At 36.9% G+C, this 14847-nt stretch overlaps 1 protein-coding gene across 1 annotated transcript; it reads right to left on the bottom strand.

The window, feature by feature from the left end:
• Nucleotides 1–2211: 2211 nt before the first annotated feature.
• On the bottom strand, nt 2212–6097 carry LOC107843932 (transcription factor bHLH130). The gene is made up of 6 exons (XM_016688372.2): nt 5299–6097; nt 3485–3831; nt 3226–3396; nt 2964–3029; nt 2636–2704; nt 2212–2546 (listed from the first exon to the last, which is right to left on the bottom strand). The coding sequence occupies exons 1-6, from the start codon at nt 5723–5725 to the stop codon at nt 2490–2492; spliced, it is 1137 nt and encodes a 378-aa protein (XP_016543858.1). The 5' UTR covers nt 5726–6097; the 3' UTR covers nt 2212–2489.
• Between the last annotated feature and the right edge of the window lie 8750 nt (nt 6098–14847).

The raw sequence follows: 14847 nt of genomic DNA, 5'->3' as shown, positions 1-14847 counted from the left end.
TAGTGTTGAACAAGTAGGTGTAACTGTTGAGTTCTACGGCGGTGAACTCAATGGTGTCAGTTATAGTGATCCTGCTGCTGTGAAAAAAATTGTTAGACGTGCTCAATTGGATGAAATTTTCGAATTAGATCGTGCTACTTTGAAATCTGACGTTGTTTTTCGTAGCAGTCCCAAGGGGTTGGTTTTCTTTTTTCGGACACATTTGTCATGGTGCTAGAACCTTGTTCAGAGATGTTTTTTTTTTTTTTGCTGATATTGACCCAAATTTAGATGCTCAAGTTGAATTTGTGGCATTTCAAAAACTTGGAGATTCAACTACAAAAAGACAGGCAGAGCCTGATACATTGCTTTGGTATCTTTCTTTTTCCCACGACTTAAAAGTAAGACAAACACAAGCTATCTAATCCGTAATCGTATTCTCCAACAATGATATTAAAATTTTATGTCGTCCAAATTACATCCCGCTATAGTTTGTCAGAAGCTTATAGTTGGCAAACCACGATAAAAGTGATTCAAAATTACTTTTTAGGTAGGATGTTTGATCCTTCACGTGTTAGTCTTTTATTACAGCAGCTTACAGAATATGGTCAGTGGTGTGGGGCTGTCATAGGGGCCCAAAGGTGTCATGGATCTTTGCACTTTTGTTGTCACATTTCCACCCAAAAAACTGATATGGTATGACCATTCCCAATGCAACCCCAACTAACCAATTCAATGCAATGAATTATATCACAGCAACTTTTTCTAATTGGGCAACAAAAGAGGCATAGCAGTAAGCAGAGGTGTTGCTTAAACTTTTCTGGTCATTCAAATAATTGAATAGTGTTAAGAGTTGTGACCCGAGCTATGGACATTTATGTTTTTGAGTCTAGGACTTATTTGTATACACGTATTATATAAGTGTGATTTAATGAGCTGTTTCGGGTCATTCTTATACACACGAAATTGAGACTATCGTTTTCAATATTGTACTCTCTCTTCATTATAGTGAATCCCTCTGCCTCTGCCTGTGGTTTTTCCCGCAAGAGTTTTCACATAAATCTGTATGTTCTTATTTTTCTTTTGCGTGTGGTTTGTTTATTTTCTACCCGATCATAACAAATAGAATCAACGTATCGAAGGGCGCGGCCTAGTAGTCAATAAAATAAATTGAGAATTATGAAATTATGGATAATGTTACTTAGTATTTGTGTTGGTGTAAGGTATTTGTTATCCTATAAAATCAATCGATGTTCGCAAACTGGTCAAAAACATCATGATTATCAAATAAAAAAGAGTTATTGGTTGAAAACACACTTAAAATATCCTGATTTTTTGAGTTTCATACCTGACTATCAAGTGTGTAAGTATCCTGCCTGAACTATCATCAACTATATAGCAAAACACACCTCAACTATCAATTGTTCAACTTTCCTACCTGAATAATGATGATATTTCAGATAGAAAAAGTGAACAGTCATATTGAAGTGTGTTTGATAAATGATGAGGAAACTCATACATCTAATATTTCAGATTGAAACTTAAAAAATCAAAATACTTTAGGTGTACTTTTGACGGTTGACTAAAAAAATAAATTAAAAATAGGATAGGAATCAGATAAGGTTACCATAAGAGAAGAAAGAGACACAAAATGCCATACATGCAGTTAAAGGATTGAGTCATATAGGCTTTAATATTTTAGATATGTTTGACTTCCACCAATAACAAACTAAGCCATCAGCATTCTTATTGGTTGGTCTATAAATGGAAAGAAGGGATCTAACAGCTCATATATGAGATCAAGTGGCTAAAAAGAACCATTGACTTTTGTGCTAACTCACTCTTAACTTTGCACTCAGTTGCAGTCGCAGAGTCAAAACTTTCACAAATAGAAATTCAAAATATAAAGAAATAAACACATAACCTGATATGGTGATCTCAAAAACAGGTTAAGTTATCTGTGATAATCGACTAAATTACATCGATAGTGTAAAAATTCTTTGTGAAGGGGAGTCTTGGAGTAACTGGTAAAGTTGCTGCCATGTGACCAAGAGGTCTGGATTCAAGCCTTGGAAATAGCCTCTGGCAGAAATGCAAGGTAAGGCTACGTACAATACACCCTTGTCATGGGGCCCTTCCCCTAACACCGTGCATAGCGGTAGCTTTAGTGCACTGGGCTGTCCTTTAGTGTAAAAATTCTTTGTGCTATAAATGTATATAACTTAAAAGAGAAAAAGGAATGAATAATCTTATTCTTGCATGTTCTATGCAACTAATGTACACTTTTCCAACTAAATATGTTTGTTTGAACTTTGAAACATTGATAGTCTATATCATCTACCAAAACAACAGCCAAATATCTGTCTTTTTTCTTCTTTGTAGTTATTCCTTGTAACTTTTTCTTAAAGTTTCTAGCCTCTACTCTTTTGAAAAATGAACTCCATTTAAGTATACTCCTTCACTTATACTCTTCTCCATTGTACAGAAGAAGCTAATTCTGCTCTTTGTTTTCAATCTGGCTTCTGCATTGCTGAACATTTGCAGTTCGCTCGACAATCAGTGAGTACCTATAACCATAAAACATAAATCTGTGAGAAGTTTAAAAGACAAAATTGAGTAAAGCAGATTTTGGATTTACGTTGTTTCAAGATTATACCTTGTACTGTTTTTGGAGGCCTTTAATGTACTCGACAGCCAAATCTAGCATGTCTGCGGTGTTTGTTTGCTGTCGACATGAATTATACACTCAGTAAGAAAAAAAAAGACAGCCCGGTGCACTAAAGCTACCGCTATGCGTGGTGTTCGAGGAAGGGCCCCACCACAAGGGTGTATCGTACGCAGCCTTACCTTGCATTTCTGCCAGAGGCTGTTTCCAAGGCTTGAACCCGTGACCTCCTGGTCACTTGACAGCAACTTTACCAGTTACTTAGTAAGAAGAGGGGGGGGGGGGGAAAGAGGAAGTGCTGAAATTGAAGGAAATCTACCTTGTCCATGTTGGGCACAAGCTCTTGTAGCTTTCTCATTCGTTCACTTATACGCGTTCTTCTCACCTGAAATATCACCATATAATAGTCTTATCTCACGAATTCAACTAAGGTACGAAGATAATTGAACTTCAAACTTAGACTTCCTTGTAGGGAAAGTTTGAAGGTTGTTACAAGATTTTGACGATAATGAACTTAAAAGTTAGAATATTGGTCTAAACATATAGGACCATCTGTATAATAATGGTAGTTTATGTCCTACCCTTTCTGCAATGCTCCTAGGATGAGTAGCACAGCCACGTTTGGCTCGGATCTTACAAGGAATAGTGTCTTGAAAATGCAATAACTTCTCCATAGCTGCTATATCAGCTGGTGTCTTTGGTAAACTTAGATGGTGTGACAAAATCGGAGGCCGATTTCCAAGTTCTTCAATCTGGTTGTACACAAGATTTTCGATTCAAAATCTACATAATGTAACGAAATCGATGTAGAACTATACGCTACATTTGTTCTCATCATACCTGAGCATTAGCGAATTGCTTATTCTCCTCACTATCTAACTCCCTTTTGTGACCTATGAGCGTCTGCTGAAACTGTGAAGAATCAGTCCAAGATGTAAAAGGAAATCCCATATTGTAAAGTTGAGCTTCTGAGTTTGCATCTCCACGCTTCTCATCATCAACGAAGGCAGTTGCTATGCTGCTCTCGTTATCGACCTCTAAGATTCGAGACAACATTCCTAACGAAGAAGGTGTAACTGATGGGAAGCTAAAATGGCCTTTCAACCTACTCGAAGATGGACTTGAATCTCCATTGACACCATTTGCCATTCTATAACCTCCAGTGCCGCCTTTCAATGTGGCATAGCCTGCAAATTGCCATTCAACCAACTCAATCAGGACTAGAGAACGAAGGTAGTGAGAAGCGGAAAAATCAATAAGAAAATGGCTATCGTTCGATGTTTCTACCTAACAACCCTTGGTTCTGCTAAACAGATCACAATTACAAATACCTCGACGAATAACAACAAAATGGATGAAATACGAATTTGCTAATATGTTGAACACTTGCCTAATCTTGAATCTTAAAAGTTCGAGCTTCTAAGGAAACTAATAAAAGGATCATTCTGATGTAACTTATCCACTCAAACAGTACAACAAGAACATACTCCGCAGTCCCACTAAGTGGGCTTTGGGGAGGGTAGACTGTACGTAGATCTCATCCCTACCTCAAAGAGAGAAGAGGTTGTTTCCGATAGACTCTCGGCTTAAGAAAAAACAATCCAAATCAGTCCAGAAAAAGAATAAACGGATGTCAAACCATAACAAAGCATTTTGAACAGTAACTACATCAAAATAATATGATGATCGAAGTACAAAAAACAAAAGATAGTAATACCGAAAGAAAAATAAAAAGAAACAAGACTACCATCATCTACTCCAAACAGATATATCAGCAGAATCTAATAAACCAGGGCAAAACCAGAGACATCAACATAAATATACTCTTTGGCATTTATCCATCTGCTTAGTCTTTTAGCAACAACTAGAAACTCTAATTCCACACCATTAAATAGCAGCCCGGTACACTACGCTTGCGCTCTACACACTGGATCCAAGGAAGGGTCGGACCACAAAGGTCTATTGTACGCAGTCCTTCCCTGCATTTCTGCAAGAGGCTATTCCCTCTGCTCGAGCCTCTGACCTCCTGCATCAAGTCTAATTTCATACCATTAAAGGGAAAGTCAGGTGCACCAAGCTCCCTCTATGCACGTTATCCAAGGAAGGTAGGGACCACAAGAGTCTATTCTATGCACCCTTACCTTGCAAGGCTATTCCCACAGCTCGAACCTCTGACCTCCTGCATCAAGTCTAATTGCATACTATTAAAGGGAAAGCCAGGTGCACTACGCTCGCGCTCTACGCATGGGATCCAAGGAAGGACGGGACCACAAGAGTGTATTCTACGCAGTTTTACCTGGCATTTCTGCAAGAGGCTATTCCCACGGCTCGAACCCGTGGCCTCCTGCATCAAGTCTAATTGCATACTATTAAAGGGAAAGCCTGATGCACTACGCTCGCGCTCTACGCATGGGATCCACGGAAGGACGGGACCACAAGAGTGTATTCTACGCAGAGGCTATTCCCACAGCTCGAACCCATGACCTCCTGCATCAAGTCTAATTCCATACCATTGCTATGCAAAAAAGAACAGAAAGTACATATATAACAGTACTTGAACTATTAACGAATGCACACAAAAAAACAAAAGGTTGCCCTACAAATCAATAGTACTACTTTCCAAAAGAAGAACAAGAAGAGTATCAAAACAGTACCATTTAGAGAATTGAGCTGAGAGAATAAGCCAGCTGGAGAACTGTTTTGCCTCATAAGATTTGATCCCACCAATTTATTTTGTCCACCTTGATGAATGTTATTACTATTACTACTACTTCCCAATACCCTATACCCCCCACCACCACCCTCCATAGACCCCACCACATGAACACTACTAGTACTAGAATTTTGCCTTGGATATTGAGGTGGCAAATTTGCACACAGTACTTTACTATCAAGAGAATCCTGAGACACCAATAACTGGTTACCAAGATTGAATTTTGAGCCCAACCCTTTATTCTCTATAGAAATATTTGCATTATTACCAACTCCATCAATGAAATTTTCAAGAAATGAACTTGGAGCTGATCTAAACCTTAATAAACCAGAACTGGTCTGGTTTTTTGCAAACTCTGATGAGTCCATTTTTGTCACCAAAGAAAAAAAGAAAAGAAAAACTTTCTTTAAATATGTGATTTTTGTAGAATATATAGAACAAGAATCAAAATAAAATCTCCATACATTAGAAAAGTTAAAAAGAGTATTTGTATACAAAAACAGCTTGTTTGTTAAGCAGTATGGAGGTACAAAAAAACTTCAAGAACAAGCAATAAAGAATAGTTCTTTAAGAATTTTTTTAAATTTTTTGCAAAGAAGAGGCTTTTAGTTTTAAATTTCTTAGCTTCTTTGGAGTGTTTTTTTTTTTTCAGGAAAGGAAGTAGCAAATTATAGAAAAAAGTGATGGGAGAATTTTGGGACTTTTTTCTTTGGGGGCAAAGAAGTGGGGGATCTAGAAACATAATGAGCAAGAATAATTATGGTGGAGTGCATGGCGATGTCAGAAATTTTACTAAGAATGTTCAAGAATTAATATATATGAATATAAATAGTAATTTATGATATTATATATGTCACAATCTGAGTCGAGGTCTTGTAATGTATGGCTGTACAGGCATTTCGAATCACGAAGGCCCGAGAGACCCCAGACCCCTGTAACTCCCCAACTCACTAGTGATACTGTATGCTCTGGGCCCACGCTTGCACGGCTTTAAAACGCGTTATTAGAGAGTAAGGCTTTCTTACTTATATACTCAGCATCCCTTCTATGTTCTGTCGATATGGGACTCCTTTCTAAGTTGAGGTGTTACAATATAATTTATATAATTTTTTATGAATAAAGTATAATTTTTCGACTAAGAATATTCAACTAGTCATCTTTCGTTGTATGTAGCTACATCATCAATGGAGCGATAAGTATTTGTTTGAACCACCAGAGTTGGTATAGTGGTTCAGCGCTATGTCCCTTAAGCAAGAGGTCGGAGGTTTGATCCCCGCCTCTGGCGAATGGAGCAAATTCTGTGACCAGTTCCCTACCGTAAAATGCGCTGACCGATGAACGAAGAATTAGTCTCACGGCTGTCGGCTATGGGAATACCTTGAGAAACCAAAAAAAAGATAAGTATTTGTTTGAGTTAGGGAGCGTTTTATCTCAATATGAGATTTATTAGTGTCTATTTAGATTGGGATAAGACATAAAAAAAAATGTATATTTTTATATATAGTTGGTATTAATTTAGGTAGGAAACAAAAACATAAACATGTCATAATTCATATATAAAATTCACAAAAACTTGATTTAAGTATATTTTTTATTGTTAACTCAATTAAACTCTAATATAAATACATCACATCGAGTGGAGAAAAACAGAATGACCTCAAAATTTGAACGGATTTTCGTCACTCTTTTATATAAATTCCGTTAAAAATATGATTATTGAACACCGAATAAAAAATTAAAATAATGGAGTATTTAAAAAAAAAAAAATCTGAATGACCTCAAAATTTGAACCAGCTGATTCCCATTACTGTATTATAAAATATTTTTTTAATCTACTGAATTTAAAAATCTTTTTGAAAGTTTTGGTTGCATGTATATGTAGTACTTGACGTTTCATGACATCAACATAAAGCAAAAGATATTTTGATTTTATAAGATTTTATAATGTGACAAAAAGCTGTTGCAGCTTTGTTTAACTTTTTAGGTTAAATTAAATTGTGAAATACAGTAAATTAATTTGGAATATGTCAAATAAATTAACTTTTACAAAGACACAGCCATAAATTTCAGACTAAATATTTATTATGAATTTTTCAAAGCAAAAATTGCAGGAGTTTTCTGTTGTTTCTAATTTACAGCATAGCATATATATTCCCCAATCATTATGAGGTTGACCAATTCCACAACAATGAGTAGAAGAATTAACCGTGGCGGAGCAAAGATTTTCATTAATAGGTTCAAAAATAAATATGTAAACTAACCAAAGGAGGTTCAATATTTATAATATCTACGTAAAAAATAATTTTAACTATAAATAAATAGTATAATTTTTTTGCCGAAAGGAGTTCGAATGAACCACCGACCTAAATTCATTCTTAAATTAATCTCAATATTAATTGTCTCTTATTCCTCGTATCAAACGAGTATATAATAGGGGTGTGTAAAAATTGAATCGATCAATAAATAAAATCGATAAAAATGTTATTAGTTTATTATTATTGGGTTATCGAGTTATTAGGTTAACGATTTTTAATGATTTTATAAAAAAAAATTTATTGGGTTATTGGTTAAGTTATGATCTTTTCTTATTCGGTTGTTGGGTAAATCAAAAACCCAATATGAAATATATGTACATACATACATACATACATATAGATAGATAGATAGATAGATAGATAGATAGATAGATAGATAGATAGATAAATAAATACATATATAAGTTCTACAAACTAACAAACCTATTTAATTTCCTGAAGTAACATTCAATTTAAACTTGGAAATTCTAGTAAATTAAAGGACTTTGACTGCAACTAAGACTCCACTTCTTTTCATGTTAGTTGCTATTATTTTTATTTTATGAGTATTTTTTTATTGGTTAACTCAACTATCAATAATCGTTAAGGACTAAAAATTAATAAATCAATAAAAAAATATCTTATTAATTTAACATATTTAAAAAATAAAAATCAATAAATCGAATCAAATCGATAGATAAACACGCCAGTACATAGCATAAATAACAAATTATACATATTATATGATATATTGATTAGGCCACCACTTACCACTAAAGGAAATCATGTGCACTAAATTTTGGCAGAAAAGACAAATTATATTCTTTTTTATCCCCATTTAGTAAACGGAGGCCACTTTGTTTTTAGTGTTGTACAGACAATGACATGTGATTAGTAAGCTTAAAACTACTAATTAGATCAAATCAATTATTAATTAATCAGATTACACGATAATTAGTTCAAAGATTCTCAGTTCTATTAAAAAAAAAACAAATACTAATTGTAGTACTTCAATGTTTTGACAATTGTGATTGTGACTTACTTACAATATTTCCTTTCATGTATGGACTATAATTCTCCACGTTAATTGATGGAGGCAAAAATTAATTAGTACCATAAACGTATCTAAAAACTTATTTTTAGAATCTAATTTTCAATTAGTATATGTAAATGTGACGTCAGTGACGAAGGGTGTGCAAATGACGACAGATAACAAAAAAAGAACTGACAGCTTTCTAAATTTGCAAGTTTTGAAGAGCGAGAAGTGACGAGTTTTATGAGATGTAATACAAGTCCACACGATATGTATGCATCTCTAAACACGATGATGACATAATTCAAGGAACAAATCATGAGGTCAGTTGGCCAAAGCAAAAATGTCATGGACTTGAATCGTAACAAAGATAATATCAGAACCTATTTAATTAATACTTTCTTAGTACGATATATATGGAACGGGCTATTTGAGTGGTCAAACGAGCGAAACGGCACGAACGGGGTATTTTCGGGCCAAATTAGTGTGTTATAGCTCACGGTTCCGGGGGTGAGCTCGGGGTCCGGGCGTGTTTTGGGCCGAAAATCGATCGGGGCCCCCCAAGCAGGCTGAGGATCGGCCTAGTGTGGGCTGTTGGGGTAGGCAGGGCCATTTGGGTGGTCAAACGGGTGAAACGACACAAACGGGACGTTTTCGGTTAAAATTGGTGTGCCATAACCCACGGTTCCGGGGGTGGGCACGGGGTTCAGGCGTGTTTTAGGTCAAAAATTGATCAGGGCCCCCAGTGATACTAGATCAATCCACAAGGTCCAAAAACAGGTACAAAACGTCACAAACAGTCCACAAACGCAACAACAAAATCGAGAACAGCAACGACAACAAGAACAAGATGACCACGAGATGAGGAGAACAACAACAATACACGATTTTACTAGAACAAGAACACAAACACAATTACAAGAAACGTAAAGATAGGTAGTGAGACAAATGAGGATATAAATCCTAAGAACCAAAGAGTATATTAAACTCTAAGACCCTTAACACCTACACACAACAATCACCTAACTCTTACCACGACATAAGAGGGCGTGAACAACTCAAGCACCAAGGCTTCTAAGCAAAATACAATCACTAGTGAATCCACACTAGTTTCTTGTCCTGGTTTCGATTTGCCTCAAATGAGAGAAGACTTAGGTGTTTCAAGTTTCAAGTTTATACAATAATAATCAACTAAAGAAGCAAAACCCTAATACTAAACTATATATATATCAACGCATCTATAAGTTCTTACCTAATAAACGAATAAATATTTACCTAATAAACAATAGTATGTATTACTTGGCCATTTGGCTAACCATAATTGGATTTATGTTAGTTTTATAATAGAAAATGAACAGGAAACCTTATCTAAATATATCATATTTAAAAGATATTTATCATTTATAACTATGTAATATTAACTATATAATGGATTTTGGCCGAAACTTCTTGGACATGCTCTTGTTGGTTTGGAGGGGTGAACATGCGTTTTTTTAAAGACATATGAGCAAAACAATAAAAATTGAGGATTTTTTATAATTTTTTGTGTGTGCTAGTCTATAGTCTATGAATTAATGATTGGGGCGGACGTCCGAAAGGATTTTGGGCAAAACTCTGGGTGAAACTTCTCGAGCGATCTCCCGCAGCCTATTAAATGATCGAGTTATCTTGGCAGGCATGAGGAAGCCATTTTCCAAGTCAAACGGGTGAAACGGTAGGAATTGCGAGTTTTTACGACTTTTGATAGGTGTTAGCCCATGGTTCGGGGGTTGGGATCGGGCTAAAAAAAATGGGGGTGAAACTTCTCGAGCGGTCCCCCGATGACCTATTAAATGGATCGAGTTGCTTTGGCGGGAATGCGGGAGCCATTCTCCAAGTCACATGGGCGAAACGACCGGAATTACGATTTTTGCGACTTTCGATGAGTGTTTGCTCACAGTTCGGGGGAGGGGCCTCGGGTTTTGGTAAAAAATCTGCGCAAAACTTCTCAGGCGATCCCCCGATGGTGTCACACCCCTTTTTACGTACTCCAAAAAATTTAATGTTTTAAGGGTCGAAAGGGTTTTAATTATTAAAGTGACAAAAGATGAAAATTTATTTCGGAAAAGGATTATTTACATTTTTTACTCAGAGTCGCCACTTGGCATAATCTGGTGTGCCAAGTCACCATTGGGAAAATCCTTTTCAAAACCATTTGACTCTTTAAACTGGTTTGCGAACAGAGATTCGGACTAAGGAATTCTGTTGACCGAGGGGAAGGTGTTAGGCACCCCTCGATCCCGTGATTCAACCACGATCGCTTGGTAGAGTGTATCAACTATTTTGGCATTACGAAATGCCACACAAAAGCACGCAAAATAATCAAACAATAAACAAAACAAAACAATCAAAAAATGTAAAGTCCAGTCCAATTATACAGTCCAAAAATAAATAGTGCGAAAATATAAATCTATTCTACCCTAGACTAATCTTATACTACGCTCTACCGCTTCACCCGACGCCTCGGTCCTTCACCACGAACATCTTCCAAGTACAAGGTACTTCGGGGCATTCCCCGGCTAAATTAATATAATAGATGTCAATGTATAAATCAAAACCATTCCACAAACATTTCACCATTCAACAATCACAAATCCTAAATCTTGCCTACCCAACCTACCTTTGCCTAAACCAATCGGCGTATCACGATACTACCAAGTTCAATTAGCGCTCGTTTCAAGTTAAACACACAATGAAATCAACTAATACAAATATCCAATTATATCAAATTTAAATTCTCACCCCCAAGTCCATTTTTAACCACATGATTAGTGCATGCTTCTATTTTCCAATCACATCTCATAATCTGAAACCAACATCAAACACAACACAAACAACGAATATTCAAACCAAACACACAACAAATAAATCATCCACACCCACAACATCAATAAAGAGTCAAGATAAAATAAAGATGGTAGAAGAAATGGACCTCGATGAAACTGATCCTTGTCGATAATAAAGAAATCTGAAGACCAAAATACTCGACCGGAGAACCTCAATCACGAACCTCCCCGAATCCAAACTCGGCATGGAAAATTGAAACAAGAAATAATATAGCTCGAGTTACGATTAGCTCAGGATAGCGTAGACGGACAGAAACAACTCAGAATCCAGTGCACTTAACCTTTCTGATGGAATATCGAACCTAGTGCCTGAATCTGACCGAAATTCAATGAAGCAAAGAGATTCCGATGAGAATTAAACCAAAATCAAGATCGGGAACAATGGTTTAACCGTATTTGGATGGAACAGAGGGCTGGTCGTCGTATTTTTGTTACACCGGAGCTCCGGTGAGCTCGGTATTGACGACAAATCAGAGAAAACCAGACGGATGTAGCATTTTTCGGTAATATATCGTCGAAAACGTCTCTCTCATCCTTCCTCTCTCACTCAAAGCTATTGCCTCTCTCCGATTTCTCACTCTCTTCTCGATCTCACTGTTTTGCTCCCATTCCTGTGCGTGTGTGTGCTTGAGTGTGTGTAGTGCATTTTCCGGTGACTGAACGGTAGCTACAGTGACCGTCGGAGCTTTCTCAGTGATAATCCCGATCGATTCCTCACCGGAAATAGTCAAATCCAACCCCTTTTCTCTCCTTCTAGATCGATTTCCGCTCTTTACCCCTTTATCCCTCTCTCTCTCCGATCTTTCCCTCTCTGTATTGTTTATGTGGAGTCTATTGTGAGTGAAATCGTGAGGAAGAAAGAAGAAGAGCCTCGAATGCTCTCTATTTATTCTTTTTTATTCAAAAAAAATCAGCCCCCCTTTATGTTCCTTTTTGTGTGTGTTCTCTGTGAAGAAGAAGATGAAAAAAAAATCCAGTGTGTGGGTTCTGTGCGTGGTTGTATATGGCGTGAGGTAGGTGGGGTCACATGGGGGTAGGGGGTAGTGGTGAGGTGGGGTAGAGTTTGTTAGGATAGGGTAGGTGTTGTTTTTTAATTGGGTGGGTTGTTAGAATATTAGGATAAAACAAAATTAGTTAGGGGGTTGTTATTTTTTGGAGGGATTATCACACGGGTGAGGGTACACGGTAGGAAAAGGTAAACAATAGGTAAAACAACATCGGAGAGGGACGAAATTAGGTGTCTACATCATGCCCCCTTTGAATGTAAACATGAAGTGTTTTCAGACAAAGAAGTAGACAGCGAGACCAAATTTTGACCCGACCATTATCCAAAGACAGAAACAGAAGGAAGAAGGACAACCGAGTTTTGACTTAAGACATCCCACCTACTCACATTATGAGAGGATCGAGTGACAAGTATCTCAACTTTTGGAAGGAGATGGACTATACCGAGTTGGAGAGTCGCGTGAGATTCCATCGAGGTTCCGGTCCGCGGCTCTGTTATTACATCAAAAATGAAATTACAAGTTAAAACATAAATGAAATTACAAAAATCCTATCTATACAGCTTCTGTCGGCTCTTGGCTTGACTTTTATCACCCTATTCTTCAGACGGGCTCCTGACTTGCCATTTCTTTCAACTTGTTGCTTGGCCTTCAATTACTTCGCTTTGTTGCATGACTTTTCATTTCTTCACCCTATTCTCCAGGCGGGCTCCTGACTTGCTATTTCATCACTTTGTTGCTTGACTTTTCATTTCTTCACTCTGTTCTCCAGGCGAGCCTCTGACTTGCTATTTCATCACCCTGTTCTTCAGGCGGGCTCTTGAAATCCAAAATTAAAACTAGAACGAAAAATATCCCAAACAAGAATTATAATAAAGCAGTATTTCATTTTTGAAAGTGTTGTCCCTTTTTTCAGGAGGGTCTTGAACATAAAGTAAAAATCCTCTTTTTCAGGAGGGTCCTAAACAGTAAGTAAAATCCCCTTTTTCAGGAGGGTCCTGAACAGCAAGTAAATCCCATTTTTCAGGAGGATCCTGAACAGAAAGTAAAATCCCATTTTTCAGGAGGGTCCTGAACAGAAAGTAAAATCTCATTTTTCAGGAGGGTCCTGAACAGAAAGTAAAATCCCATTTTTCAGGAGGGTCCTGAACATAAAGTAAAATCCCTTGGATGTTCATTACCAATGATAGCTGAATTAAGTGAAGCGAATTTGCCCCTATATCAACAAAGAAAATTTGTCAGTTAAAAACTTAGTGGTGGTTTGCCGATCTTGGCTTCTCAGGTATCTGCCCGGCACTCGTTCCTTTCATCTTTGTTCCAAATCGCTAACACTTTTCCTGTCTTGCCGCATCATTGACCCGGATCCATATTGAGGGAAATAAATTCTGACTCAAACAATGGGTTTCCATTTTACCATGTCCCTGAGGTGCACTCTTTTCCCAAATCTGAATGCTTTCATGAATCCAATAGTCTGTCGGTTGATAGACTTCCTTTGCTTCATGTTGAATTACGATCATATTTCTTTCCTGTGTTGTTCCTTGGCTTTTCCTCATATAATTGGAAAGACCGGTAGTAAATTTTGAAATCCTTTCTCGCTTGTTTTGACACAGACTTGACTTTAAATGTAAAGAAATAATGGTGACTTTTATTTTGATAAATAACATAAAAAGACAAAAAATATGAATATGTAAATGAAAGAAAAGGGAAATTTCCCATATTCAAAAAGAAAACTTATCTGAAACGACAACCAACTCCAATAAGTATGGCATGCATTTTGGATTGAGCTGTCTGATCTTCCTATCCAAACTCCCCATTTGTTGTCGAGTTCGTGCCTTTGCCGCTGAGCCACTTCTTCAAATTCATTGGACTCATACATCACATTCGATTGACGACATCTTAAAAGACTTTCGCCACTAAATCTCTTTCTTTTCACTTTTCTCTTGAACTCTCCATCGCCTTACGGTGCCCGTGAGGGTTTTCACCAATAAGACTCTCTCATTTTCATTTTCTCTCAACTCACCATCGCCTTATGATGGCCACGGGGGTTTTCACCAATAAGACTCTCTTATTTTCATTTTCTCTCAACTCACCATCACCTTATGATGCCCATGGGGGTTTTCACCAATAAGACTCTCTCATTTTTGTATTTCTTTCCTGATTTCTTATGCTGAGGGAGACAAGTGGTACTTCACAATGTATCATCATATCCATTGCATGCTTATCCTTGACATTATCAAAAATTGATTTGAAGGACTTTCTTTGATTGTAACTTGG

The sequence above is a fragment of the Capsicum annuum genome, chromosome 10 (genome assembly GCF_002878395.1).
Source record: "Capsicum annuum cultivar UCD-10X-F1 chromosome 10, UCD10Xv1.1, whole genome shotgun sequence".
Taxonomy (NCBI): domain Eukaryota; kingdom Viridiplantae; phylum Streptophyta; class Magnoliopsida; order Solanales; family Solanaceae; genus Capsicum; species Capsicum annuum.
Note: the sequence above shows the minus strand (reverse complement) of the source record. Positions and strands in the feature narration are given on the sequence as shown.